The sequence below is a fragment of the Notamacropus eugenii genome, chromosome 3, assembly GCF_028372415.1.
Source record: "Notamacropus eugenii isolate mMacEug1 chromosome 3, mMacEug1.pri_v2, whole genome shotgun sequence".
NCBI lineage: Eukaryota > Metazoa > Chordata > Mammalia > Diprotodontia > Macropodidae > Notamacropus > Notamacropus eugenii.
Window position 1 is genome coordinate 386428109 of NC_092874.1, and position 25090 is coordinate 386453198.

Below are 25090 nucleotides of genomic sequence, written 5' to 3' on the forward strand. Positions count from 1 at the left end.
TTGTCAGGGATGCTAGGGAGGTTCCTTTCCTTCCCTTGGAGTGAAAAATTGATCTAGATGACCTCTAAGTTCTTTTCTAGTTCTAACATTTCATGATTCTGTAAATAGAACTGAGTATAGAAATACCTTGTGTTTCCCAAGACCAATTCAATTTTTTTAAAATGTGGTAATATATATTTTTAAGATTACATTGTTAACAGTTTAGACCACTGAAAAAATACCCCTAGGGCACTATGAGAGCCTTGTGATTTAATACTGAAAAATGTGCTAACAAGGTTAAATTTCTCTTCTATTCACCATAAACATTTCCATCTGGATAATCCTCTTGTCCTTCCATAATGCCTCTTTGTTAGCCTCAACATCAATCAAAAAAAATCCCCTTCCTTTTCTGTGACCTTTCTGCTCCACCCTCAATTTTTCCTTTTGAGCCTATACCAGTTTTCTGGTGACAAGTTATATTTGCTGCATCATCTATTATACAATAAACTATTCTCTGATTCCAAATCTCATCCATTTTGGATTTCCTAACTTAATTGATCCTCCAACCTGGCCCTTTGTTGTTGTTTGGATAAATTTTTAACTGCAATGTTTGATTTACTTACCCTGGTTTTAATATTTTTTGCTCGATAGGCATAAATCAAGGTTGTCCGGGATTCTTCAAAGTAAGTGCTAGCAGGGCTGATGTGGGCAATCATCACGGTCCTGCTATTCCCTCCTAAGGCATCCTATATAATGCAAATGTGGATGGAACCAAGTTGGAAGGACAGAGCCCATCTGCTATATAACCATACAACAGATCTGAACCACATCATGGTGCAGTAAAAAAAAAAAAAATAGTTCTCCATATACAATCTTCACTCTTCTGTTTCAGTGTCTTGGCGCAAATGATCTTCCATATCTAGAATGTCCTCCCTCCTCCCCTTTACCTGGCAGAATCATTAATTCTCTTCAAAGTGCAACCTGCATACTACTTCCTCCATAAAGTCTTTGCTAAACCCCAAAGTTATTAACTCTCTTCCTCCTGAAATTATTTTGTTATTTATTTTCATACATGTTACATCCTGCTCCCCCATTAGAAAGTAATCTCCCAGAGGGAAAGGTCTATTTCATTTTTTTTTTTTATGCCCAACATCTAACAATAATGCTTTATACATATGGGTAGGACTAGGGAGTGCTCCTGCTATTTCTCTGGTAGAGGGAACTCTCAGATGAGGAAACTCCCTCTACTAATGCAGGTGGCACCTTTTCTGTATCATAAGCTTGGAGAGTTATCTAGCGCATTAAGAAGTTAAATGACTTATCCAGGATCGTACAGCCAGCAAGAATCAAAGGTAAAAGTTGAACCTACGTCTTCTTTACTCAAAAGCAAGCTTTCTATCCACTACACCAAACTAACTCTTTTTGCATGTAGTAGGAACTTAATAAATGATTGTTGAATTGAATTGAAATCAAAGACAGTTAGACCTAGATTCAGGTAAATTGAGTTAGGATCCTGGCTCTGATATTATTGTCTGTGGGACACTCATTTCTCTGATGGAACTCACCCATTTATATTAGACTGAACACTATGCCCATATCCTTTGAGTATCCCACAGAGACTGGTCCAAACCAGAGACCAATATTAATTAACTAAAATCTTTTCCTCAAAAATGATCTTTTTTAAATTAAATTTTTTTCCCTGAAGATCTAACTTCTCTCCCTTTCACCTCCTCCTGCTACCCCTTATTGAAAAAAAGAAGAAGAAAACCCCTGTTACAAACTTGTGTAACCAAGCAAAACAAATTCCCGAATTGTCGTGTGTGTGTGTGTGTGTGTGTGTGTGTGAGTGTGTATTTCAATCTGTCCTTCCTATTGTGAAGTAGGGAGCATGCTTCATCCTAAGTTCTCTGGAATCATGGTTAGTCATTATATTAATCAGATTCTCTAAGTTTTTCAAAAGTGTTTGTCTTTACAATATTGTTCTCTTGGTTCTGCTTACTTCACCTTGCATTAGTTCATACAAATCTTTCCAGGTTTCTCTGAAGTCATCCTGTCCATTGTTTCTTATAGCACAACCATATTCCATTACATTCACGTACCATAACTTGTTCAACCATTCCCCAGTTGACGGGTACTCTTTCAAGTAAAGTCGATCTTACATAGTATTTAAGAATGAATGTCTCAATGCACCATAACTGTTACCTATTACCGTTGCTTCTAGGAACATTTAGTTCCAATTGAGTCTGAAATTTGCCAAACATCACATAACTAATATGAAACTCCAAAAAACTTTTGATGAATCCTCTCTGAAGGAAAAAGGTATAATAAATATTCAGGACTTGAAGGGAGGGGGGAGGGAGGTTAGGTAATTGCTGAGCCTCTGTGTTTCACTTCACATTTACCAACTTAAATTGCTGAGGGCAATTAAACAAAAGTATATACCTTCAGTAGAGCCAGAAGAACAAGACGCATAAAAAGTAAATTAAAACAACAGTGAAAGGTTGGTCTCAGAGAACAATGAAGCTCACTTGCCTCCTCATGGCCAAGAGGTGGGACACTACAGGTGTGAATGCTGTATACACTGTCAGATGAGGTTGCTGTGCCATTCTGCCTTGCTTATCTATTATTCCTTGTTGCAAGAAAGGATTCAGCAGAGAAGGGATATATTGGGAAATGAACGTGGTATGAAAGACAAAAGGCTTCAATAAAACTTTTTTTAGAAAGAAAATTATACCTTCAACAAGCGCGTGAGTTTGCTATCTCGAAAATTGACATACTGAGATCGACTTCCCCCCTTTTCACTCAATGCATTGATGCAGTTGCCAAGAGCCAGCAAAGAACGGTTAATGTGGGCTCCCTCCTTCATTCTCTTGCCTCGATTCTGGGTCTGAAGAAGAAGAAAACCAGAATAACTTCAGAAAAATGAGGTTAGATGGTTTTGACAGTTATCATTTGATTAATAGCACAGATCTTTATTTCAAGTATCTTCCAAAACGATTGGAAGAAATCTGAATTTCAACTTGGTCTTTCGTCAAAAATCTATGATTATCCATGATAATCTATGATTATACTTGTTGAATAACCCCAGGACTCTTGGAATTGAAAGCATAATCAAAAACAAATCCGATTATCAAGAAATTAATAATCTAGGTCCATTTCTCTTTCATGATTGATTTCCTAAGATAACACTAAACACAAAAAAATAATCTACTCATTAATTCTAAGACTATGGCACTGATTCAATTACCTTCTCTTTTTAAAATTTTGTTCTTAATTTATGGGATAAAAGAAGCATTTCCATAATATAGTAAAACAAAAAGGATGGTTCTACATGAAACTGCAAATCTCCTATGTACTACCTGCTACTCCTTTCAAATATACAATAAAATCTCTGCAGTTTCCCAGAGACAATTAAGGCTTCTTTCTACTGCTGTTCAATTCTGGGACCAATTTTTTGTCCATTTGCAGTTTATCCAAAATTGCCAATTATCTAATATCCCTGACTTCCTTCAAATCCCAGCTAAAATCCTGCCTTCTACAGGAAACCTTTCCCAATCCATCTTAATTCTAGTACCTTCTCTCCATTAATTTTTCTGATTTATCCTTTAGATAGTTTATTTTTATGTGGTTATTTTCATGTCTCCACAATTAGATTACAAGCCCCTTGAGAGTAGGGACTGTTTTTTGTCTTTCTTTGTATCCCCAGTGCTTAACCCAATACATGGAACATAGTAGGTACTTTAAAAATGCTTAATGATTGACTCATTTTTTGTTTGTCTATACTGATGGGTGAATTCTGTAAGTCATCTGTTCAACTACAAGTCATAATCTGGTCAATCAGAATTTTTATCATTATTAAAAGTCATCATCTTCCATGATATCACTAACCCAATAAAAGAAACTGAAGATATAATCCTTGATCTCACAAATTCATTTATTATCACTCTCATAATTTCACCACCCAAAATGTGGATAGCCCACCAATGGTTTCAGCTATTTTCTTATCTTCCTTCAGCTAGAATTCTAAGAACTCAAAGGAGCAGTTTTCATTCTTTGTTCGCCCCTATGAAATGTGATGATAAAATTCTGACTTTTTTAAAAAACAAACATCAGGACTTTAAGAGTCTGAACGAGTGTTTCCCTTCAATGTAGTCACCGTGAGGTCATACACTTTTTTAACTAATGCTATCACTGAGCAAAACATTCTTGGAACTCTGTTTTAGAACTGTGGAATTCTTTTGAATGCTGGTATTGATGACCACTTTCCATATTTTGAAAGGTGGATTTTTTTAACATCTTGAAGTCAACTGAATAAGGGAAGTTATCAAGCTAGGGGATGTTGTTTTGGCTCAAAAACGAGGTGTGGCCATAAAAAAAACTGATTTTATGGTATGGTTTATAAAGGAAGGCTGAAAAGTATTTCAAAAAGAATTTCAATGGGCAGCTAGATGGCAAAGTGAATAGAACACCAGCCTTGAAGCCAGGAGGACCTGGGTTTAAATCTAGCTGTATAACCCTGGGCAAGTCACTTAACCCCAATTGCCTCAAAAAAAGAGAAAGATTTCAAGAAAATGTCCCAAGCAATGGATGTAACATTGCACAGTCTATCATTTCTATAGATAATTACTTTGGAGGTTAACATCCATTTGGTCATAAAAGTTTAGATAAATGTGTTTAAACAAGCAAACACTAATCCCACTGTTTTCACAGAAACATCTGTGTAGAACTGATATTGCAATCACTCGGTATATACCTTATCTTTCTATGCCTCCCATATTTTTTCAGTTATTTAAAGCTCTCAAGACTCTTCTTGATTTGTTCTCACATTGTCCATTCATTTTTGATACTTTCATTTATCAGTGTCTATTAAAGTCTTTGATTTTGCGATTCTTCTCTTTCTAAATGAGCCATTTTAGAATTACCTAACCTTATGCCTTTCACTTTGGAAATGTCAGTCCTTCAGGGGATCCAGTGAGAAAGATAAATCTTTTCACTCGGACATATTACTTGGGCCTTTGCCCCTCCCTAACAATGTGAAAAATTCATTCATTCATTTAACCAGTGTACCAAAAAAAAAAAAAGAAAAAAGGATTAAATATCTAAAAATACAGGGCTTGCAAGAAATTAATCAGGTTAGTCTCTTTAAGGATTGACAGACTATATTTACTCAAACAACTGAGAACAGTCACTGGAACATAAATTTAGAGTTGAAAAAGCCCTTGGAAGCTCCTTTTAGCAGTCTTCATTAATCCAACACCTTCATTTTACAGATGGGAAAGTCTTAGTGTTTAATATCTTACCATGGCCTGCCTAAATTTTAACTCTGCCACTTTCTAATTATATGGTCTCAGGCAACTTATTTTAATCTTTTTAGCCTCAGTTTTCTCCAATGAAAGGGTTGGACAAGATTTCTCTTAGATCCCTTCTAGCTTTAGATTTATAATCATCCAAATCCTGACAAACTGTTCTGATATTTCCAGAATACTCTCAGAAAACACTACAGCCAATTTGGAATAACGTCCTTTTTTTTTATTTCTTTTAGAATCAAAGCACTCTGTGAATCTAATCAATGCTCTTAATTATAGCATTTTTTATAAAAATAAGGACTTTAATGCAGACCTACATAAATCTAACCAAAAGATAAACAAGGAAGAAATTAATGACATGAATAGAACTTTAGAAATTATGATTACTGAATGGGAACAGAAAGAAATTTATATACTTCTCAGCTGTATATGGCACCTTTACACAAATTCACAATATATTGAGGCATAAAGCAGAAATACTAAACACATAATTTGTCCATCACAATGCCATAAATTACATTCAAAAAAAGACCCTTAAAGAAAGGATTAAAAAGTAGTTGGAAGCTAAATAAAATAATTTTAAAGAACTGGTATTAAGTAGCTAGATGACAAAGTGGATAGAGCCTGAAGTGAGGAAGGTCTGAGTTCAAATACAATCTCAGATAGTTATTAGCTGTGTGAGCCTAGGAAAATCACCTAATCCATTTCTGCCTCAGTTTCCTCAAATGTAAAATGAGGATAATAATAGCACCTACCTCACAAAGTTGTTGTGAGGACTAAATGGGATAATGTTTGTAAAATGCTTAGCAAAGTTCCTGGCACATAGTAATCATTTAACAAATGTTTATAGACTGACTAGCATATCATAAAATGCATTGTAGAAACAACAAACATTTTTCATCAAAGAAAATTATGATAATGAGACAACATATCAAAACTTATGTGATGCAATTGTTAGGGGAAAATTTATATCTCTAAATACTTCTATCAACAAAACAGAGAAAACACAAAGTAATTAATTAAGCAAGTAATTAAAAAAACTTGAATGAAACAAAAATAAAAAATCCCTAATTAATCATAATAAAGTGGAAATCCAAAAGATTAAAGATGAGATAAATAAATTTAAGGGCAGGAAGACCACTGAAGTGATGAACAAAACTAGGCATAAAATTGAGAACAAAAAGATCATTGAATTGATAACCAAAACTAGAAGCTAGGAGTGGGGGAGGGGAGAGGGAATCTAATAAAATAGATAAAGTTAGCTAATCTGAATTTAAAAAGAAAGAGAAAAACCAAACTTTTAGTATCAAAAAAAATAAAAGGAGAATTTACAATGACTGAAGAGGAAATAGAGATTATCAAAAATTATTTGCTATATATTTGCTAAAATATATGCTAATAAAATTGATAACTGACAAGAGATGGATGAATACTTACAAAAACATAAAATAGATTATTTAAATAACTGAATACCAAAGAAAAAAAGAAACTGAGGAAGCTATAAAATGTACTCACAAAGAAAAAATAATTCTAGAACCAGATGCATTTATAAGTGCATTATACGTAACATTCAAAGAATAATTAATTCCATATTATATAAACTGTTTGCAATAATAAGAAAAGGAGGTACCCTTCTGATCTTTATGATACAAGTATAGTAATAATACCTAAATCAGAAAGATGAAAGGTAGAGTAATAAAGCTACAGACTAACATTCCTAATAGATACTGATACAAAAATTTTGAATAAAATATTAGCAGCTAGGCTACAACAACATATTACAAATATAATATGCTATGACCAGCCTGAGTTTAAATCAGTAATTAAAGGTGATTCAACATAAATAAAATGACAAATATAATAATGTAAATTTAATTTAATTTAATTTACATTTAATATTGTAAATATTTAAAGCTAGATCATTATACAATAGATGTTGAAAAGGTTTTTAACAAAATCTAGCACCTATTTCTATGTAAAAAATTAGAAAGCATGGGAATAAATGGATCTTTCATTAAAATAATACATGCTATCTATCTAAATCCCAGAGCAAACATTGTAGGTAATGGGGAAAAGATAGAGGCCTTTCCAATAAGATCAAGCATAAAGCAAAGATGCTTATTTTCACTGTTACTTTTAAACACAGTTTTGGAAATAATAGATGTAAGAAAAAAACAAAAAAGAGAAATTGAGGGAATAAGTATAGGCAAAGAGGAAGCAATGCAGATGGTTTTGACTTATTTAGAAAATCCTAAAGAGTTGACCAAAAATTAATTGAAATAATAACTTCAACAAAGTTGCAAGATGTAAAATAAATCCATTTAAATGATCAGAATTCTTGTATGCTACCAACAAAATCCAACAGAAGACGAAAGCAAAATTCCATTCAAAATAATTATATGTTATAAAATATTTGGGAGTTTAACCACCAAGACATACCCAGGACTTATATGACTCCAAGTATAAAGTACTTCTTGAAGAAATAAAAACAGACTAAAATAATTGTATAAATATTACTTGTTCATGAATTGGTTGTATAAATATGATAAAATGACAATAGTAACCAAACTAACTTACTTGTTCAGTGACATACCAATCAATCTATCAATGGAATATTTAATAGAGTTAGCAAAAACAATAAAGAAATTCATGTGCAAGAACAAAAGATTAAGAATCTCAGGGATAATAATGGAAAAAAGTAGGAAGAAAGTCTATTAATAATAGATCTCAAACTGTATACAAAATAGTAATCATTAAAAACAATTTGGTAATGGTTAAAATATAGAAAAGTGGATTAGTGGAACAGATTAAATACACAATAAATAAAAGCAAGCAAACACGTACATAGCATTCAAAATGATTCATCGTGTTGCCAAGAGTGCGCTAATGTGCCCATTGACTGGCACAGAGGGGGGAAAGCATTTATTAAGCACCTACTCTATGCCAGCTATTGTGCTAAGAGTTTTGTAAATATAATCTCATTTCATCTTCACAACAGTCTTGAAGATAGGTGCTATTATTATCCCCATTTTATAGTTGAGAAAATTGAGGCAGACAGCAGTTAAATAACTTTTCCAGGGTCATACGACTAATTAGTGTCTGAAGCTAAATTTGAACTCATGTCTTCCTGATGCTCGGTCCAGCATTCCATCCATGACACTACCTTGCAGCCTTTGTTGCTAAGGGCAACAACTGCAATTACTGGGGGATGGGCTCATAATTTGACAAAAAATTGCTAAGAAAACTGAATAGCAAGCCTGGCAGAAATTAGGTTTAGATCAACTCCTCACATCATATACAAATTAAGCTTCAAGTGTACATATCACCTGTACATAAAAGGTTACATCACAGAGGAAGCAGAAGAGCAAGAAGAAATTAACTTTTAGATCTATGGATGTGGGAAGAGTTCACACCTAAACAAACCAAGATGATCACACAAGATAAAATAGACAATTTTGATTATATAAAATTAAAAGGGGTTCTGCACTAATATATCTAATACAGTTAAAATTAGGAGAGAAACTGTGAAATGGGGGGAAATCTTTGCAGCAATTTTTTTTCTGATAAAGGTCTCACTTCTTATATATAAGGAGTTGATTATAAGACTTAGAGCCATTCTCCAATAGATATTGGTCAAAAGATATATATGAACAGGCAGGCTCATATATAAGATAGAAATTAAGGTATCAATAACCATATGGAAAAAATGTTCCAAATCACTAACAATTAAAGAAATTCAAATTAGAGCAACTTTGAGATTCCACCTCGTATCTATAAGACTGACAAAGATGATAAAAGAGAAAAATGATAAATGTTGATGAGCTATGGGAAAAGTCACCCTATTTAAATATTCTCAGTAATGCAATGATACAAGCAGTTTTAAAGAACTTGTAATGAAAAAGGCTATCCACCTTCAGAGAAAGAATTGGTGGAATCTGAATGCAGATCGAAGCATATTTTTTTATTTTATTTTTCTTTTTTTTTTGTCTATGTTCTCTCTTGCAATATAACTGACATGGAACTATGTTTTCCAAGACTGCACATGTATAATCTATATCAAATGCTTGCCTTCTCAATTAGGAGAGATGGGGGGAATTTGGAACTCAAAAATTATCAAAAGCTAATGTTTACAAATATTACTTTAGGGACATGGTAAAAAAAATATCAAGCATTTTGGAACTATGCCCCCAAAGCAGCTAAATTGTGCATACATTTTAAACCAGCTAAATCACTGTCAGGCTAAAGACATGTTTAAAAAGAAGGAAAAGATATATGCAAAAATGCTTATAGCACCTCTCTCCATCGTGGCCAAAACTGAGAAAATGCCACCCTTCTCTTGGGAGACATATGGAGAATTATGGGGACAGAATGTCGGAAGCAATCATTTGTTTTTGCTTAACTTTTTTTCTGCTACTATTTCTCTGTTATTACTACCATAGTCTTTCCTTCCCTATACTCTCTATTCCAACTAAACCTCACTGCTCTCTTCCTGTCAGACATACACTCTGGGAGAGGAGTGCTACATCTTGCAATGACTGATATAAAAACAAAAGGCTAAATCTATGTATGTTTTGCATGACATGTATAATGGATGGGGGAAAGGTGGAGGTAGGGAGAGAATTGGGAACTGAAAATCCAAATTTTTTAAAAATTTAAATAAATAAATTTTATTTTTAAATAAAACTGAATACCTTATGGTTATAATGACCAAGCTTAACCCCAAAGAAATCTGAAAAACATATCTTGTTCCTCTGTTGCAGAGGTGAGGGACTGTGGGTATGGGATATTTCATATGCTATCAGATTTGGTTGATAGTATTGCTGAATTTTTTTTTAAAAATTTCTTTTTTATTCTTCATTACAAAGGATGGCTTACTGGATAGGGGAGAAGGGAGGGATATATTCAGAAATAAAGGTGATGTAAAAACAAAAGGTAGCAATAAAGTTAAAATTTTTTTTAAATAACTTTTTTCCAAATGACCAGTGATGTTCTTTTTCATTTGATTTCATTTGTGATTGCCTTGGGCCTGTTATTTCCTAGGGATGGCCCTGGGTCCATGAAGCCATTTAAATAAATAACGTTACCTGGGAGGCTCTCTCTGACCCTGCCAAATCAACCATGAAAAGCTTCCCCACTCGAACTTCCTCAGAAAGATCCTTCACCCGACTTCTTTGTTTCACAGTGACTTGCAAGACAGCATGGGAACGGGAAGAAGTCTTGTTTGCTGCTGTGGGTTCCTGAGTCCGCTGCTTGTTCCCTTTCATTAACAGCTGCATGATCTATAGGAAGAGATAGGCAGAGAAAAGGAGAAGGAAAAAAAGTGACTTCTGAGGATGGATTCCAATGAGCAGAACTTCACAGAAGTTCTCAGATATGATACTTTCTTAAAGTCCCAGACATTATCAATCAGTTTGCTCAATCGATGTTTGGTTCTTGTTTGCCCTTCATTCTCAAAGAGGACTGTGACATCAGGAAGATGGTGCCATGACTGTTGTATTTAAGTGAAAAAAGGCTGTGCAAGGTCACCAGCCTCACTTTCTCTTCTGGAGGCATCTGGGTCTAGTGGCAAGATATAGATCAGGACAACTGGAGAGACCCACACCCCCATAAATCAACAGGCATTTACTAAATCCCTACTATGTGGCAGGCACTGTGCTAAGCTACGTTCCCAGCTTTCCTGTGAAAAGTCATGATCTCTACTTAGCTGTCTCAGATCTCAGACTGGCAACTTGTGCTCATTAAGGAACCCATGCAAGTTGTCTCTGTGAAAGAAAGAGCACCCACCTAGCTGACCACTGATGCTTAACAGCACACACAGACCACTGAGATTTCATCAAGGAACCTCATTCTCTCAAGAGCATGAAGAAAAAAACCTTATCCAGAGCCACAGGGACTGAATCCCCTGAGTCCACAGAAGGTGGATACAACTCTCAAGGAAGTAAAGAAAAGGGTATGTCATCGATAACTAAGAGCAGTGCTTCAGGTCAGTTAGCTAGTGATGTGAGTCAAGTGTTAAAATTTCAGTGTGTGCATTTCTACTTCAGAAATCAGCAAAACTCTACCAACCAGGACTTGAATGATTGTTTAATTAGTTTATATTATAATATATTACATATTTATATTCTGTCATATCTTTTATATTTTTTATATCTACATCACATATTACTTATGTTATTGTTTACTCTCTAGTCTTAAGAAAATAATAGAGAAAATGTTAATAATGTATTTAAAAATTCAAAGTGTATTCCCGCAACTTTTTTTTGGAAAACCAGTTGTTAAACATTTACCAGCACATTTCTAGATCAAAACCTCTTTTATTTGGTCCATACCTACGATGGCATTACCCTGGTGAAAAAACTTCCTCTGCTAATGCGAATCAGTAACTGTTCTATAAATCAGAGTCTTTCCTGGAGATACTAAGAAGTTTAGTGACTTGCCAAGGGTCACATAGTATGTATGTATCAGGCTGAAGCTGAGGCCAGGTCTTGATTCTGAGGAAAGAAGTGTCCCTATTCACCAACAATATGCTTTCTCCATCTTAGAGTCAGATTTTTATAATTGAAAGGGATCTTAAATCCAACCCCCTCATTTTACAAAGAAGGAAATTGAGGCTCAGTTAACTGACTTGTCAATTAACAGATGAAGCAGCTGGGTGGCACGGGGATATAGCGTGCTGGGTCCAAAGTCAGGATGACTTGAGTTCAAATCTGGCCTCAGACACCTACCAGCTATGCATCACTGTGTGCCTCAGTTTCCACATCTGTAAAATGAGGGGGTTGGATTGTCTTTAACGTCCCTCTCAACGACAGTCATATGAGATAATATTTGTAACGCACTTTGCAAACTTCAAAGTGCTATACAAATGGTAGCTGTTGTCAGTTATTATTATTGTCTGTCTTAGGTTCACCAAAGCAGAATGAGACGGGATCCCAAGAATCACAGAATTTGAGTTGGAAGAGAATTAGCAACCAAAATGCTGACACTTATTAGGAAGAAAGTATTAGGGAACAGAGAATGAATTATGAATTTCCTCCTTGATACCAAGTAGTTAAACATAGTAATAATATTCCATTCTTATCTCTACTTAAAAAGTATCTCCTTTGGGCTACTCATTGATCCTCCTCCCAGACCCTTAAGTGATCCCTAAAAGTTTGTCTTTGGCCTTCTCTCTCCAAACCAGGAGTTTTTTACCTTTTTTGTGTCATATGTCAGGACCCCTTTGACAGTTTGGTGAAGCCTGTGGATCCCTTTTCAGAATAATGTTTTTAAATGCATAAAATACAGAAGATTAAAAAGGAAAACAATTAGATTGAAATGCAGTTATAAAAAAAAATTTTAAGACAAGCTCATGAAGCCCATGATAAGAATCCTGGCTCTATAGAACCAGGAGAATGTCGTACACAGTAACAGCAACATTGTGCTGTGATCAACTCTGATAGACTTAGCTCTTCTCAGCGATAAACGATCTAAGACAATTCCAAACGACTCATGATGGAAAATGCTCTCCACCTCCAGAGAAAGAACTATGGAGCCTGAATGCAGATCAAAGCAGACTACTTTCACTTTTTTGTTGTTTTTTTTTCTTTATGGTTTTTCTCTTTTGTTCTGTTTCTTCTTTCACAACGTGACTAATGTGGAAATATGTGGAAATGTTTCCACTAATGTGGAAACAAGATTGCATATGTATAAACTATTATCAGATTGTGTACCGTCTTGGGGAGGAAGAAGGGAGGAAAGGAAGGGGGGGGGGAAATTTGGAACTCAGATTCTTATTAAAAACAATGTTGAAAACTATCTTTACATGTAATTGGAAAAAAATAAATTCCATTTTTTAAAAATCCCTTCTCTAAATTCTCTCCCTTGGCCAGTACATTCACTTCTATCACTTTAACTGTCATCTTTATACAGATGACTCCTAACTAGTCCTGACCTCAGTTCTGAGCTTCATTTCCAACCCATCTATAGGACTATTCTAACTAAATATTCCGCTGATACCTCACATGATCCAAAACCAAGCTATTTATCTTTCCCCTTAAATCTGTCTCTCTTTGTGCCTTCACTATTTTCTTCATTACAATGATCGGGTAGGGGCAGCTAAGTAGTTCAGTGGATAAAGCAGCAGACTTGGAGTCAGGGAAGATCAGAATTCAAATCTGGCCTCCGACACTTAGTAGCTATGTGACCCTGACCAAGTCACTTAATCCTGTTTGCCTCAGTTTCCTCATCTGTAAAATGACCTGGAGAAGGAAATGGCAAACCACTCCGGTATCTTTGCCAAGAAAACCCCAAATGGGGTCATGAAGTGTTAGAACGAAAAAAACAATTAAACAGCAACATTGTTATTGCTATCATATGGCTCCCCTCCCCACACTCTGGGCTTTACCTAAACTGCACCACTTCTGTCTGCCAGGCACAATTTGTACTTTCCCATCTTCCTGACATTCTTCTTGTTATTTATTGCTAATGCCTGGAGTGCTTTCTCTCCCATTCTCTTGTTGGAATTCTACCCATCTTTTAAAGAACAATTCAAAAGCTAATTTATCCAGGAAGTGGCAGGCGTGAGCATTCCCTCCATTCCATTATCGTCATTGACCTCAGATAGTGTTTTGTTTTGCAGCTGTCGGATACCTTTACCATGGGTGTTATAGTTATAATATGTTTAATTTTTATCCCCCACAAAACTCCTTATGAAGTTCCATAAGGATAAGGGTCATATCGAATTCTGCATTTCCCCAGGGCCTGGCATAATGCACCCTGCATACAGAAGGATCTTAATAAATGTTGTTGAATTGGATCTGCTAAATAAGCTACAAGAGCTAAGGGGCTGTCCCATGGATTTTATCCTACATCTATTGATTCTGCCTCATTTACTCTGGCTACGAATAATAGTAGACATAAGTATTTGGTTTCTGGGGATGATATTAAGTGTCCTTCTGGGAGCTGCTACTGAAATCTACCTCTTGGGCATTTGTGGTGGAGACCTCAGTAATTCCTGCTATCTGGATGCTTCCCTTAGAATCTTCTCTCAGCTCCAGAAATTCTGAAGATGGATTCAGGAGGTCACGGATTACTTCATTATAAATCTGTAAGCAGGAAAGAAAATCCAAGGTTGAAACAACTCTCAGGGCAAGAGGCCTAGGAAAACGCAGGGAACTTGAATATTCATCAAACTGAACCTAATAGAAAATCTACATTTCTTGAGAGCAGGAACTATGCTTGTTTGTGTGTTAAAAGCTGACAATTAAATAGCTTTTTTTTATTTTTATTTGAGACCCACTGTGATGTAAATACTACAGTGTTATCTCCAGTTTCCAGAAGAGGAAACCGATATAACCTAACCAGTCACGGAGCTAGTGTCAGAGACAGGATTTAACAGTGATGGGGTGCTTGGGTGCGTGCACTTGGGCCCCAATTCTGAAATCACATTTCTCTTTAAAAATCACATTTCTCACTAGCCTGAAAATACTATCTCAGGCAGTTTCTCCCTCAGGGACACAGCCTGCCCCAGCAATAACCATTATCTCCCTTTCTGCTATAGCAGCCAGCTGCACCTGTAGAACTCATTAGTTTGAACCAGCTGCATACTGACTGAACTGGCTGTGTACCGGGTTATAACAACATTTACTACTCACTGACCAATCATATGTATCCTACACTTGGACGTACTATACTCCCTTACATTAATCTTGTCTAACAAGACATTAAAGAGAGAAGACTGGTTTTTACTGGTCAGCCCTGACCTTTGGTTGACTTAGTGATGTTTCAGGCCTAAAACCACACCTCCAGGTAGCCCCCTCCTTGGGCTATTTCCCGATGCATTTTGGGTAAAATACCTGCACAGTACATATCAAAAGTGCATGCTCCTTTAAGAACTGACCACTCCTTAACCACTCCCTAATCTCACCCCAAAACACCTAGTTAGCATATTTGGTACAAGAGATACTATAGAATATCCTATATAAACTTTCCCTGTACCCCTTTAAGGCTGCAGGTTCCCTAAGAACTCTTGCTCTCTGAAAAGCGTAATAAATCTTTACCTTGACTTCAACAATGCTTGAGTTCGTGAATTGTTCTCCAGATGACCTGCCCCTGGTACCCTGGTCTTTGTGGGGGTCTCACACCCCCTTTCCAAACCTCATCAAAAGCAGGTCTTCCTGAAGCCATAGTACAGAGCTCTATGGACTATATAGCACGTTGCCTATCTATTGTTGATCAGTATTCTGACCAGCATAGTATCTTTCACATCAGTCAATCAGTCAGCCAATCAACAAATTTTTATTAAGCACCTCTATGTATCAGGTACTATGCTAAGGGCCAAAGATACAAGTACCAGGAATGAAACAATCATTGCAAAGAATTTATATTCTAATGGGGGAGACAGTATGTATGTGTTATGCATATATGCGGTATTTAATGATAAGCCAATGTTCAGAATACAAATGCTGCTGAAATTATGTTTCTAAAATCATTCTTTAAATAACATCCAGAGAGAATTCTGGGAAGATGGTGGAGTAGGTCAGAAAATTCCAGGTTCTCAAGATTTTCCCCCACAAAAGAAGTCAAAATAGCACATTAGGGCAAACAAAGTGTGAGTGGAGATTTAAATAAGAATAAGGTGACAACTGGGGTCTTCCTGGAAAAATTTGAGAAGATCGGAAGAAAAATCCTAGGATGAGGTTTGGTCCCTGTGAAGAGTAAACACCTCCAGGCTAGATTCCCTTTCAACAACCAGCAGCAAGCCCAGGCGTTAGTTGGTTTGAGAGGTTGCCTTGCCAGGGTCATGAGAGGAGATGGGCGTTTGAGCCTGAGAAGATGGAGAGAACCTCTGCTGATAAGGAATGCCAGATCCAGCTGTGCTGTGAAGAGTGGGGGAAGGGGGAGGCGAGAAGAATTCAACACATGGCCAGTGAGTGCAGAAGCAGTGGGGCTGAACAGCCCTAGCTGTGGGTACTTATAGGAGGTTGGATATTTGGCTTTGGTTCCAGGCAGGAGGAGAGAACTGAAGATCTGGGGCAAGAGACACCATTTCCCATACCTCAGGGCCAGAGGTGATTACAAAAATTAAGCTATTACCACAAAAATTGAACAGGCAAAGGAGAAAGAATCCAATCCTAAAAAGCTATTGTGGAAATACAGATGACCAGGATTCATCTTCAGAGGAGGATGTTGAAGTAAAGAAACCCCCAAAGAGTAATATCAAATGGTCACTTGCCCAAAAAGAATTCCTAGAAGATCTTTAAAAAGAGTTTAAAAACCAAATGACAGAGATGGAGAGAAAACAAAGAAAAAAATAAGAATAATCCCAGAAAAACAAGGAGGTTACGAAAGAGAAGTCAACCAATTAGAAAAAGAAATCCAGAATCTCAAAGAAGAAAATGACATCTTGAAAATTATAATTGAGCAAAATGAATCCAGCAAAATTATAAGAGATCAAGAAATAATTAACCAAAATAAGAATAATGAAAAAACAGAAGAGAAAGTGAAACATCCATCTTATTAGAAAAATAACAGATTTGGAGAATAGATCAAGAAGAGAAAATATAAAAATAATCAGTATAACTGAAAATTATGATAAAAAAAGAGAATTTTGATATAACAATACAAGAAATAAAGAAAATTGTCCTGAAGCGTTAAAACAAAGAGGGAAAGTAGAAGTAGAAAAAATCCATCTACCACCACTTAAAAGAGATCCTATGAGGAAAATTCCTGATTCCAAGCCCAGTGCTTTATCCTCTGCACCACCTGGCTGCCCCACTGTGTATTGGTTCTTCCAGGAAACAAACTAATATTCTGGTTCTAAGAAATGGCCATGTCTTCTCTTTTATAGTCACAAGCAATTCAAGAGAGAGAGTTAATCATGCACAAGCAGGAAAATGATAACAGATGTAGTGAGAGAGTCAGTAAACGGGTGCTGAATAAAAGGCTCTCAGTAACAGTTAGTGGCTTACATTTCTACAGCACATTAAAGTTTGCAAAGTCCTTTACATCCATGGATTTGGTCTTCATGAAAACCCTGTGTGACAAGTATTATTATCCCCATTTTTCAGATGAGAAAACTGAAACTAGGAGAGGTCTAGTGACTTGCCTAGACTCACACATCTAGTATGTATCTGGGCTAGTTCTTCCTGTTGTCTGTCTTCATTCCATTGCGCTGCCACTCACGATGACTTTAAAGAATTTGAAACTTAACATGATTTAGGTATAAAGATTGATACCATGAACAAACTGGAGAAGCAAGGAATAGTGTATTTATCAGATCTATGGAGAAGGGAAGAATTCTTTACTAAAGGAGAGATAGAATGCATTATGAAATGCAAAATGGATAACTTTGAGTACATTAAACTGAGAAGTTTTTGCACAACCAAACCCAATGCAACCAAAATCCGGAGGGATGTAGTAAATTGGGAAAAAATTTTTACAGCTAAGCTCGGGGATAAAGGCCTCATTTCTAGAATATATAGAGAACTGACCCAAATGTATAATCATACAAGTCATTCCCCAATTGATAAATGGTCAAAGGATATGAACAGGCAATTTTCAGAGGAAGAAATTAAAGCTATCTATAATCATATGAAAAAATGCTCTAAATCACTATTGGTTAGAGAGATGCAAATCAAAACAACTCTGAGGTACCACATCACACCTATAAGATTGGCAAACATGACAGAACAAGAAAATGATAAATGCTGGAGAGGATGTGGGAGAGTTGGAACACTAATTCATTGTTGGTGGAGCTGTGAGCGCATCCAACCATTCTGGAGAGCAATTTGGAACTATGCCCAAAGGGCTACAAAAATGTGCATACCCTTTGACCCAGCAATATCGCTACTAGGACTATATCCCCAAGAGATCATAAAAATGGGAAAGGGTCCCACATGTACAAAAATATTTATAGCAGCACTCTATGTAGTTGCCAAAAACTGGAAGTCAAGGGGATGTCCATCAATTGGGGAATGGCTGAATAAATTATGGTATATGAATGTAATGGAGTACTATTGTGCCATAAGAAATGATGAACAAGAAGACTTCAGAGAGGCCTGGAAGGACTTATATGACCTGATGCTGAGTGAAAGGAGCAGAACCAGGAGAACTTTATGCACAGCAACAACCACAGTGTGTGAGAGTTTTTTCTGGTAGACCTAGATTTTTGTAATAACACAAGAACTTCTGAAAAAAAAAAAAAAAATCCCAATGGTGGACCTCAAGGCAAAATGCCTTCCACACTCAGAGAGAGAAATATGGAAGTCACTCACATAATGTAGCAGATCATGTTTGTGTATGTGTATCTGTTTGTGTATCATGTTCTGATGTGTTATACGGATTCTTTCATTTATCTTAGTCTGACTACATAGCATGACTATAGTGAAAATATACTCAATAGGAAAGTATATGTAGAATCTATACAGAATTGTATGCAGTCGTGGGGAGGGAGGGAGGTAGTGGGGGGTGGGTGGGGAGGGATAAAATCGCAATTGTATGGCAGTGATTGTTAAACATTAAAAAAATAAAAAAAATTAATAAAAAAAAAAAAAAAAGAATTTGAAACTTAAAAGAGGAAATTTCTAGCCAGGGTTCCTCTAAGATTCATTCCTCTCCAAGCTCTGCTCATGACTCTCCTGCCTTCTTTTTCCATCATCTCTCAGCAATTCTTTTGTCCCTGAGAGACACTTGCACCCCAACCATGCTCCAGGAGCCATCTCATCATGGAAAATCCCTCCAGTCCTGTGGCTTCTTGCTCTGATGGGTCATGTCTTCCCTGAACCTCCATTTTAAGGAAGCACCCAGGCCTCCCAGGTTTACTCCTTGACTCTTCTTGGCTCTTGACTCTCCAGACATTTTTCTCTACCATGCCCCTCCTATTTTTTTATCTCTCCCATCTCCCAGATTTTCAGCTTCCTTCTTCCCTAGTAAAATGTAAGCTCTTTGAAGGCAAGGGCTGTCATGACAACAACAACATTTGTATTTCAAATGCTTAACATTGTGCCTGGCCCTTAAAAAGCACTTAAATACTTCGACAAATATTTAAGTGCTTGTTATATAAAGGAAGGATAGTAGGCATTTGAAAATATAAAGACAAAACAGTCCCTGCCTTCAAGGAGCTTATCACATTCTACTGGGAAATATGACCTGGAGAAAAGTAAATAAGTAGAAAACTATTTCAAGAGTGAGAGAGTACCAACAAATGAGGGACTCAGGGAAAACTTCCTGTAGAAGGAAGAAACTAAGCTGTGCTTGGAAGGAATCTAGAATGTACCAGCTGGAGATAAAGGAGTGGACTGTATTCTAGACAATGGAAGTCCACTTCTATAAAGCTAATGGTTTTATTTTAAATTCCTAAATGTTCTATTTGCTCATTTCTCCAATACCATTCCAATTTTTGATTCTGTGGGATCAAGAAACAATATAAGTTAAAGCAACAGTGTGTATTATTGTTGGGTCTTTTTTTTTTTGCTTAATTTGAAGATGTTTCCCATCCATTAATACGACCATGTAACCTGCTTAAATCACATGGAAGCCTAAGTCACATGTGGTGGGAGAAGCTTGCTGAACAGGTGGAATAGGAAGGGTGGAGCAGAGCCGAGAGCAAGTGAGTGAGAGTGGTTAGGGCAGAGGGAGGAGAGGACACAGGCAGGCACAGTTAATCTTGTGAGTGTTTGTGGGAAGGCTTCAGTGAATGGGGAGGGAGGAGCAGGGGAAGGTTAGGGATTGGCGTTGTCACCTGCAGGGATAATGTGTATTAACTTCTTGGTTACTATGACAGATTTGACTTTCTGGCATTGGGAGCTGACTTTCTGGTGTCAATATTTTTCTCCTACCTTCTATACGTAGAGTCTGTTGTACTTTGCTATTCAGAACTACATAGTTGCAGTTGGTGCTATGAATATTACCTTGGTGATACACAGTGTTAAACTCAAATAGAAACGATTCCCTGGGCCAACAGGCATATTCACTTAGAAAACAACAAATTAACTTTTATCTAACTTGCATTTTTTTTTTTATTAATTTTGTTAAAAATGTCTCATCTGGGGTTAGTGACTCAGGTCCTGGAGTCAGTAAATCATGAGTTCAAAACCAGCTTCGACAATTATTAGCTGTATGACCCTGAACAAGTCACTCAACCCCAATTGCCTCCCAAAAACAAACAAAGCAAAATAAATAAAAATGTCCCAAATACATTTTTATCTGGTTCAGGCTGATTCCCAATTTGGTCCACACCTCTTCCTTGGAGCATCTTAAAGGTTACTCTGACATCCATTTCCATCCATTTTCTAGGGTAGAATCTTATAGGCTTTGTCTGTCCTGTCCTCAACTTTCTCAATACAGCGTGGGGCAGGAGAAATACCTCCCCACTCTACTCCCCTCTTTTGCAATTTCTAATTTTTCAGGTGTATTAATGACTACCACTTCCTTTTTTAGTCCAGAATGAAACTCAGAAATTCTCCTTTGCATCCTCATCTTTATTTATTAAAAACAGAAGCTTAAATAATCCCCTTGAGAAGATGATAAGAATTTAATATCATTTGAACCTCAGTAAAGGTCACAGCCTGAACTTATCAATCAGAAGAAGCACCTTGGCCTAACAGATCTGAGTAAACTCAGAGAATACTTCTTCATATGCCACAAGGCCAGATGGGGCTGATTTAAGAGCATTTTTCTGTTTATGGCCATTAAGGATTAGACCCTTAACCCAAGACACTATCTTGAATAATGGGACTTTTTCTTATCTTAATATTTTATAGACATATACTATATTATGTCATGTTAATGGTAAAGAAAACACAGATATCTTGGGTTTTAATTTCAATTGACATTTTGTTAACTCTCTTTTGTTATTGTATTTACCACCTATTCAATTAAGAAAATTCCTTTCTCATATTATGGTTAAACATATATGGAGATCATAAATTTGAGTGACATAGAAAACCTGAGCTGGGATTGTTCTAAAACATATTTAAGGCTAGTCATTCTTTTATCAGACAGTCAGAACTTATGTTTTGGCTCTGTGCAGCATGTATCTGCTAGCTTTAAGGGAACAAACTATATGAATTGATATATCACTTAGCCTCTTTTCCCCTTAAACCAAGCTTTCAGATCGACAAAGCAAAGCTCCAGGTTTTACCCTTCTCCGCCATTATAGGCACCTCACCTCTAGGTAGGACATGGAAACCGTGTATTCCATGTCATCACTAGTCTCTTCAATAGCCTGAAAGAGATCATTCAATGTCTGCAAATAGATCCCAGGCTCAGAGTCCATCCCCAGCATGGTGTAAGTTTTACCAGCACCTGTTTAGAAAAGAAAAAGAGCACAGACTAGTGATATAGGGAACACGGCAAGTGGGGATCCTATTTCCCTGCAGAGATTCAGATGTCACATTCTCTTTTCACATATGCTGATTTTCCACACTAATTGGAAAACAGCTCTTGGCTGCTTTAATATATATGTATATATATTTTTTATTTGCTTATTTGTTTGTTTGTTTTACCAGATTTCTGGTTTCCTAGATGTAGGGAGTTATGAGTGAGCACATTTCTCTCAGCGGCTTGGCTATCTGTAGCCTTAGAGGCAATGCCTAGAGCATTGAGAAGTAGTGTTACACAGTCACTATATGGCAGAGAACAGACTCAAAGCCCAGTCATTCTGATTCTGAGACCAGTTCTCTCTCTACTACCTCACACTACCTCTCTAACATTGTTGCCTTCACTTTTGACATAAGGAGAATAAGCTATGTCACCTCCTATAAACATTTTAACCTCTCTGGGATGTTTTGTTTTGTTTTTGTTTTCTTAAATATGGAAAATGGGAGCAAAATGAGAGTTTGGACAAGAAGATCTCTAAGACACTTTCCAGCTCTGACATACTAGGATTATATGAATCCTATGATACTCACTGTAGTCCACCATTTTCTTGTCCCTGAAGCTATAAAATCCTCAGATTTGCATGCATGGGATATTCATTCTAGTATGTAACAGAATTTTTCAGTATTGGCTTTATGACTGCCATTTCCGTAATGACAGCTAGTCACATCTCTAACCCAAGCTTACAGAAATTTAGCTGAAATATCATATTTTAGCTCAGGTGATTAACTGGTTAGTGATAGAAGAATTGCTGGTTCTGCTTTATTAACTCTACTTATGATGAGCATTTCCTGTCACTAGCTATAGCTCTACTGGAAATGGCCAGTTTGCAAATTCCAATTAAATCCCTTAATGTTTGCTGATCAGTTTATTATTCTACTTGAAGCAGATCTTCCCCTTCTAGTAGCATGTGTAAATCTTTACCGTCCCCTACTGCCCTCTAAATTCCCTGGTATCCATTTTGCTGATGTAACTAAGAAGTATGAAAATGTTGATCAGTATCCATTGACTATTTCTGTGTACCATGAACTCTGCTTCAAGCACATAGTGAATCAATTATTAAAACATCTCTGTGTGTTAATAAATGTGATTGGCAGCAGTACTTATTAATGAATCCTTAATGAATAATATTTATGTCAAATTGGCAGACCACAAAGATACAGGAATAGTTCAGAATAGCAATTCTTTCAGCCCAGTAGCCCTCCGGCATGCACAAGGTAAAATTTACCTAGAAAGAGTTTGGGCAGGAAAAAAAATCAACTAAGTAAATTTTACTTTTAAAAATCGACTTAATAAAGCTGTTTTTCCTTCTAGAAAATCTCAAAGGCAAGTAAACATTCTGTATATTTGTCTTCTATTGCCTGTTTGTCTAACTCTTGTGCCTGAAAAATCAATGAGGCATAAACTGTTGAATTTTGGAGTGCTTGGACTGGCAGCCACATCAGTTTCCCTGCTGAGCATGGCACTGTGATTCAGGAGCTAAAAGCAAGGGCTAGGCTGAGAAACTTGAGGGTCTTAACAAGAGGGTCTCCTCTTCCCCACCTTTTTTTGGGTGAATACTTAGGCTAGGGCTAGAAATTTTCCAAATTCTGTGCCCTTTTACCTCATTTTCCCACAGGTTAGAGACTTGTCTATCACTTCTCATTATTGTACTGCCTTGGTTATGCTCCTAGTACATTCATAGATAGCCCTGATCTGATCTGATTAAAAAATAATATAGAATTCTGCCCTGAGTGACCCCTAAAGGTCTGTTTTGGTCTGGTTAAAAGGATACAAATCTGACATAAACCCCAATTCTATGCTGGGGGCATCAGACATTTTTGGAAGAGGACCTTTCAGGTCAACTTGTCTGTCTGATTGTGGTTTGTAACTACTGCATTGTCTTGACTGAATAGTCTTGGTCTGGTCTGATATAAATTTTGAGTGGTCAGAAAGGATCCCCATCACTAATAAAAATCTGACATAAATCTCAATTCTGCCTTGAGTGTTCAGTGATTATTATGGGATCCCTCAGATAAAACCTGATTAAATTCAGGGAATTCTAGTTTGTAGCAACTGTCGGTAGATTCCGAAGTTAACCTACTGGCCTAACCTACTCCTAATGTGAAAGGTCTGGTCTTGTCAAACTCTCAGAAAAAAAAAAGAGAAAATTGTATGAATTGTAGAAATGGGTGGGAATACAACATTCTTGATCCCAGGAGGATCTTTTGAGATGGAAATCTTATGTGTAAACTTAAGTGAAGTAAACTGCTGAAGTATAATACCCAAATTAGCTCTGATTGTGGTAGCTCAAATTCTGATACTGACCTCACCTTCCTATAAAATGGAAGTTAGACTATTCTTTGATTTAACTTTTAGTGAGAAAAAAAATTCAAGAACTGGCAGAAAGGGGAAAAAAAAGACTAGGAACTTTTTCTCATCTTTATGCCACTAATTCTGCCCAGAGTAGGAGTGTAAAGAGAGAAGGAAAAAAAGAGGGAGGGAGATAGAGAACTAAGATTTCCCCTTAGCAGAAATTAACTAAAAGGAAATCTGTTTAGCATGCATTAAATATTCATGAAAATGTGGTTTGATAATGCTGAAATATCCTAGTGGGTTTCATGGGCAAAAGGTTTTTTGTTATATAAAACACCCCACCAGTCACCCTCTTTATTGCCTGGAGATATTAGAAAGAAAGAAGTGATGGGGGGGGGGGGGGGGAGAGCAAAAGCCAAGTCATCTAATAGGAATTGGAATGGACTTGGTTCTGTGAGAAAAATTTCTGAGGAGCTGCAAGAGATCTTGTACCTAGGGCCGGAGTTCTATAGTTAATTTCACTAAAATATAGAGGGAGGGCAGGGAATCTTTTAAGATTGTGGAGATCTCCTTCAAGATAGGATTTTGGGTAAGTGAAGACTGAGAATAATCTCTATTTACAAAGCCTTGTAGCTGCTCCTTAGACCTCTAAGAAGTTTCAGTTCTGATCTGGGAAAAGGGTTGAAGTCTTCATTTTAATTGGTATTATGTTAATTTGGAAAGGAAAGATTCAGTGGAATGAAGGAAATTAGTTCTGGGAACAGATTTGAGATAGGATTGGGAAATACAGAAATGTGAAGGATTAAGAAAATGGTAAGGGTAAGTAAAATGTGAATAAGTTGATAAGGTTTTAATCAAAGTACATAAGAAGAGGGAAAGAAGATTTGTATTGCTGTACATGTGAAAGAGAGAAACAGGGAGAGATCAAGGCAGAGAGAGGAAGGGAGGGAAAGAGAAAGAAAGAGGGAAAGAGAGAGAGAGAGATCTTGAAATCTTATCAGCTCTATGAAAAAGTTATAGAATTGTGATTTGTCGATTCTACCCTGAGACTAGAAGTATTTTGAGTCTTTGTGCTGAAGAGGTACTAAGCCCTTTCCCAAAAACATTCATAGCCTAAAGTGAGAAAAACCTTGTTTGTTATATATATCATGTAT

General features: G+C 36.5%; 1 protein-coding gene across 2 annotated transcripts in view; it reads right to left on the reverse strand.

The window, feature by feature from the left end:
• Positions 1 to 25090, reverse strand: part of LOC140497130 (kinesin-like protein KIF19) — an 87722-nt gene that overhangs the window by 45976 nt on the left and 16656 nt on the right. For both annotated transcript variants that reach the window (XM_072597711.1, XM_072597710.1), the window contains exons 5-9: positions 21433 to 21569; positions 14243 to 14368; positions 10370 to 10564; positions 2714 to 2866; positions 603 to 725 (exon numbers count right to left, since the gene is read on the reverse strand). In XM_072597711.1, the coding sequence (XP_072453812.1) occupies positions 603 to 725; positions 2714 to 2866; positions 10370 to 10564; positions 14243 to 14368; positions 21433 to 21569 (734 nt within the window). The remainder of the gene's footprint in view (positions 1 to 602; positions 726 to 2713; positions 2867 to 10369; positions 10565 to 14242; positions 14369 to 21432; positions 21570 to 25090) is intronic.